This window comes from Pan troglodytes, chromosome 13, assembly GCF_028858775.2.
Source record: "Pan troglodytes isolate AG18354 chromosome 13, NHGRI_mPanTro3-v2.0_pri, whole genome shotgun sequence".
Classification (NCBI taxonomy): Eukaryota; Metazoa; Chordata; class Mammalia; order Primates; family Hominidae; genus Pan; species Pan troglodytes.
Window position 1 is genome coordinate 32714595 of NC_072411.2, and position 6000 is coordinate 32720594.

Below are 6000 nucleotides of genomic sequence, written 5' to 3' on the forward strand. Positions count from 1 at the left end.
TACAGACGGAGCCTTACTGTTGCCGAGACTGGAGTGCAGTGGTGTAATCCTAGCTCGTTGTAGTCTCCAACGCCTAGGCTCAAGCAATCCTCCCACCTCAGCCTCCCTCCCAAGTAACTAGGATTACAGGTGCATGCCACCACACCTGGCTAATTTTATTTTTAGATATGGGATCTTGCTCTGTTGCCCAGGTTGGTCTCGAAATCCTGGCCTCAAGGCGACCTCAGCCTCCAGTGTAGCTGACATTACAGGCAGGAGACACTGTACCTGGCTGAATGAGTGCCTCTATCCTGACACTTGTGTCCCCACAGGATCCTGCAGAATTCAGGACCCCGTCCACACAGGGGAACACTCTCTGTTGCGGTCCTGATGACTGAGGAGGGAGCTTACCCATGGCTCTCCTGGTCATTTTTATTTAATAGTGAGTGCAGAACCTCACATTTTCTGGAATGTTCCCATATGATTTTGTGAGAGAAAAGAGAATAGAGACCCAACCCCAAGCTCACTGTGTCAAAGGGAAAATTAAGCTTGGGAACTGAGTTATGCAATACTGCCTTCCTTGTTCTCAAACACATAGCTATAACTTCACAACCCTGTGTCATAGCCTCATCCATAAGCCAGGTTCCCACAGTGACAGAAGGCCGCATGTCTCCTCAGATGTCCTCCCTCACAATTTGCTGTGAGCCCCTAAATCTTTCAGAATGCACATCCCACCTATAAACTAGCCCTAAAAGTGAGTCGGCTCAATTTCACCCTGACAATCTCAATTACGAGGTTATTTTCATAGTTCTGGGACAAGGTCAGGACCAGAAATCATCCCTCTGCCTATCCTGAGATGAATGAATCATTGACTTTTCCTCTATTCCACTCCCTCTATTCACATGCTTACTTTATCTTATGTAAAATGAAGATTTACTGAATGCGAGATGAACACATAATTAACTGTTTCCTCTGCTCCCTCCTTTCCTATGTAAAATGTAGATATCCTGATGCTAATCAGAGCCACACAAGAATGCAAACATATGCTTCACTGCCTACCTTCAGTCTCACGGGAGTTCTCTGGATTTCTTGTATCAGCTCGTGGACCTCTCTAGGAAGATTGAGGACACTTTCCTGAATTATATCCTCAAAAATGTTTTCCAAGTTGCTTACATTCTCTTCTTCTCTGTTAGAAATGCCAATAAGTCAGCCAGGCACAGTGGCTCATGCCAGTAATCCCAGCACTTTGGGAGGCCAAGGTGGGAGTATCACTCGAGGCCAGAAGTTTGAGACCTACCTGGCCAGCATGGCGAAACCCCATCTCTACTAAAAATACAAAAATTAGCCAGACATGGTGGCACATGCCTGTAATCTCAGATACTTGGGAGGTTGAGGCACGAGAATTGCTTGAACCCAGGAGGTGGAGGTTTCAGTGAGCCAAGATCATGCCACTGCACTACAGACTGGGTAACAGAGTGAAATTCTGTCTCAAAAAAAAAATGCCAATAAGTCATAGATTTTGTTCCTTTACATAATCCTATATTTCTCAAAAGTTTGGTTCATTATTTTTAAATTCCTTTTTTTATTTTTGTCTGACTGGGTTGATTCGAAGGTCTGGTCTTTGAGCTCTTAAATTATTTTTTCTATTTGGTCTAGTCTGTTGCTAAGGCTGCCAACTGTTTTTTTAAATTCCTATAGTAAATTTTTCAATTCAAGAAGCTCTGCTTGGTTCTTTCTCAATATAGCTATGTTGTCATTCAAATCCAGGATCGTTGTTATGGGGTTGTTGGATTCAACTTTCTGTTGGATTTTGGTGAATTTTTTTGCCACTTATATCTTGAATACTATACCTGTCATTTCAGACATTTCATTCTGGTTAGGACTCATTGCTAGGTTGCTGGTGTAATCCTTTGGAGGTGATGGAACATTCTGGCTTTTTGTATCGCCAGAATTCTTGTGCTGGTTTCTTCTCATCTGAGAGACTTGATGCTTCTTTTGTTGAATTTGATATCATTTGGAAGGAGGTTTTTTTTTTTAATTTTTCATTCTTTCTTTCTCTTAAGGGTGTGACTGTGGTGTATGTTGTATAGGATCAATTTGCTTCATTTCTGGGTACTTTCAGAGGACCAAGGCTCTGTACAAGTTCCTTGGTTGCAGATAGGCTCCTGTGGTGGCTTGATGTGGTGATGTATTTTTGTTTGGTGGTGTAATTCAGGCTTTAGTGCAGTAGAAAGTGCTTAAGAGTAACAGCTGGCTGCAGGGTCTTCTCCTCTGTGTACTTGTCCTCAACAGGTGCAGAAGTGACAAAGTGCCAAAAGTGCCCTGTCCCCATGTGTACTAGTCTTCAGCAGGGGCAGAGTCCTGGAGAAACCTAAGAAGCAGCCTCTTTCAGCTCACGTTCCTTGGGCCCCAACAGGGTGACCACTACTGGGTCTGCAGCAGTGCACTAGGAAGGGGACAGAGGGCAAGAGATGACCACCTCTCTAAATCTGTTCCCAGGCTTTGGTGTGCCCCTTTCAGCAGCTGATGTCATGATCGTGTTTCCTTTGACCCAAGGGGTGGGTTTGGCAAGCTGTATTCCTCCTTCCCTTAGGGCTGGTCCTCACCAAAGTTTAGGTCTCCTGGGGAATGGGGTTCACCTCCCCCCTGTTTTGTGGAGCTGATGGGGTACTCTCTCAACTGACCAAGGGAGCAGGCTGGGACACCCAGCAATGACACACACAGACCAGTTCCAGGTTGCAAAGCTGTTCTTGGCTGCAAGTCTCACCATCCTTGAGAAACCTCTGCTTTAGCAACTCTCTTCCCACTACAGTCCTGCAAGAGGAGAGAGCCTAATTCCAACACCTACTGCTGGGGCACTTTCCACACTCAACACTCAATTCTGGCTGTGGAGGCTGCTCCCCTGCTCCAGAGCAAGCACTTCAATTCCTAGCCCAAGATTAAAGTGTCTGCAGTGGCCACCATTGCCAGGCACCAAAGAATGATTGACTTTGTATGAGCCCAGATTTAAAATGGCATCCTTCGCTCAGTCCCAGGTCTGGGGAAATGCCTGCAGCTTTTCTGAGTGTCTTTCCTCTTTCCCCATCTCTCAGCCACTTTTGTGCTAGCTCTAAGCACATAAGTGCTTTCTTGGGAGAAAACAGTGCTCTCCCTTAATCTGGGTTGCGCAGATCCCCAGTGGAAAGGTGAGTCGCAGAGGGAGACTGGATGCTCTTCTCTCGTACTGGAGTTTCATTCCCTTTTATGAACCAAATGCTATCACAGAGGCTGCTTTCCCACCTCCCCCTCCACAGGGTCTGGAGTGTTCTTCTCTATTCCTGTGAATTCCTATTTTTCTTCTTGAATTGAAGCTCACAAAGTTTATCTTTATGCTTATTTTTCTACTTCCAAGTGGCTGAGGCACACTGAAAGCCCCTAATCCATCATTCTAGGAAAAAAAGGATGGTTTAAATAAAGGAATGTTCATATAAAATATATATTAATTAACCCAAACATATTTTGTTTGACATGAGTTAGGTGAATCTTTGATACATTAATTAATTTTAAAATTGTTAAATAAAATTAGAAATATCTTCGAATTTGCCAAGGTATGTTTCTCTCCTGGGATTACTGGTCAGTTTTATTTTTTCCTCGGATAGATGTTTTAAGCCATAAATCTTGACATAGACCTGATGTAGACCTCCATACCTTTCCCAGATGTGGGACGGAGCAACTGGGACAGGTCCATCCTAGCACTAAGGGATGATTAAGCCTAACTTGTAGTCGTTGTACAACCATAGACATGGTTGATGCTTCAAGAGAAAGATCTTGATGGAAAGGGGTAAATGTAAAAATTGATCATATGAATTGGGTCATTCTTGTCACACCAAATAAAACCATCAAGAAGCCAGGGGGAGGAGGCATTCAGGGCAAAAACACCACTCCAAAGGCGTAATTCTCTGCATGCCTGGCTGCTGAAATTACCTGCTTTAAGCTGAAACCAGTTTTATCGAATGGTCACTGAAACAACCTCTTGCAACACTAAGACTAGTTTTACCCACCACTGTCCCTCACCTATCAGAGCCTGCCAGCTCTCAAAAACCTTACTGGTGCCAGTGAGCTTTCTCAAAGAGAAATACATACCGTTTTACTCTCTGTCTCCCTTTTTATAAAACCTCTAACTTTCTCTTTATGTTTTGGACATACTAAAGACACCCATTCTTCATGTATGTGTCAAATTGTAATACTTGAATATCAAATAAAACATTTTAATTTCGGATGTTTGTCTCTATATTTATTTGACTTTGACAATCTGATATTATTTAGCATTATTTCCAGTCTCCCAAATAATGTCAAAATTTTGTTATGTTAGATAGGAATATCTTGTTATTCAACTTGAAGGTAAACTGCTTGATCAATGCATGCAATTCCTTGACAGATCGTCAGCACCTCTAAGACAACATGTAGATATTGCTCATTATTAACTCATTTCATCTTTTCATGATAAATTACATAAATCTAATTTTCGTTTTTAAAATGCAAACCATTATGCCTCGTATTATGGCATTCTTGCATTACTATAAAGGAATACCTAAGCACTACGTAATTTATACAGAAAAGAAAGGTTGACTTGGCTCACAGTTCTGCAGGCTGTACAGGAAGCTTTGCACTGGCAGTTGCTTGGCTTCAAGAAGGGTCCTCAGGGAGGTTTTACACATGGCAGAAGGTGAAGCAAAAGAAGGTATGTCACATGGCCAGAGCAGGAGCAAGCAGGGAGAGGTGCCACACACTTTTAAACAGCCTGATGTCATGAGAACTCACTCACTCTTGCAAGGACAGTGCCAAGAGGATGGTGCTAAACATGAGAAATCAGCCCTCATGACCCCATCACCTCCCACCAGACCCCACCTCCAACACTGGGAATTACAGTTCAACATGAGACTTAAAGGGTACAACATCCAAACTATTTCATTCCATCCCTGGCCCTTCAAATCTCATGTTCTTCTCACATTGCAAGATACAATCATCCCTTCTCAATAGTCCCCCAAAAGTCTCAACCTGTTTCGGCATCACTCGAAAGTGCAGTTTCTTCTGAGACAAGGCAAGTCCCTTCCACTGATGCGCCTGTAAAATCAAAACAAGTTATTTACTTCTAAGATAAAATTTGGGTACAGGGCATTGGGTAAACATTCCCATTACAAAAGAGAGAAATTGGCCAAAAGAAAGGGGCTACAGGCCCCACACAAGTTCAAATCCCAGCAAGGCAGTCATTAAATCTCGAAGTTCCAAAATAATCTCCTTTGAAACCATGTCCCACATCCTGGGAACATAGAGCATTCCCAGGATGCATAGGGTGGGCTCCCAAGGCCTTGGGCAGCTCTGCTCCCACAGCTTTTCTACACTGAAGACATGAGCTGCTGGTGGCTCTATCATTCTGGGATCTGGAGGGCAGCAGCCCCCCTCCCACAGCTCCACTAGGCAGCCCCCCCGAGTCAGGACCCCGTGTGGGGCCTCCAACCCCACATTTCCACTTGGCACTGTCCTAGAAGAGGTCCTCTTTGAGGGCTCCAGCTGGGCATAGGCTTCTTCCTGGGCATCCAGCCTTTCTCATACATCCTCTGAAATTTAGGCAGAGAATGCCAAGCCTCCTTCACTCTTGCACTTTGCTCACCTGCAGGCTTAACACCACATGGAAGCCACCAAGGCTTATAGTTAGCACCCTCTGAAGCCATGGCCTGAGCTCTATCTGGAGCCCTTTGAACCAAGGCTGGAGCTAGAAGGGCCAGGATGCAAGGAACACCCTCCTGGGGGTGGTACAGGGCAGTGGTGCCCTGGCCCTGGTCCAAGTGGAACAGGAATTAAAAGAAATTAAAGAATGTGTAAGCAGGAACTCAGTTGTATGTAAGAAAACCCAATTCCCCCTGAGAAAGAGAAAGAGCTGGAGCCCTTTAAAAATTAACTGCCGGTTTTTCTGTGGCTAGTGAGCCTCGTCTCTCCTCCTTTCCCAGGCATTGTGAAGACCCTGTTCCTCTAGCTGCGCAG

At 44.4% G+C, this 6000-nt stretch overlaps 1 protein-coding gene across 2 annotated transcripts in view; it reads left to right on the forward strand.

The window, feature by feature from the left end:
- LOC459622 (neurobeachin-like) overlaps positions 1–4234 on the forward strand; it is a 101403-nt gene extending 97169 nt beyond the window's left edge. The window contains exon 9 of one of the 2 annotated variants that reach the window (XR_010150040.1): positions 982–4234. Coding sequence is in view for 1 of the 2 variants with exons in the window: in XM_063791115.1 (XP_063647185.1) it covers position 982 (1 nt within the window). In the remaining variant the exon portion in view is untranslated. The remainder of the gene's footprint in view (positions 1–981) is intronic. The other variant, XM_063791115.1, reaches the window with a different exon arrangement.
- The last annotated feature ends 1766 nt before the right edge of the window (positions 4235–6000 follow it).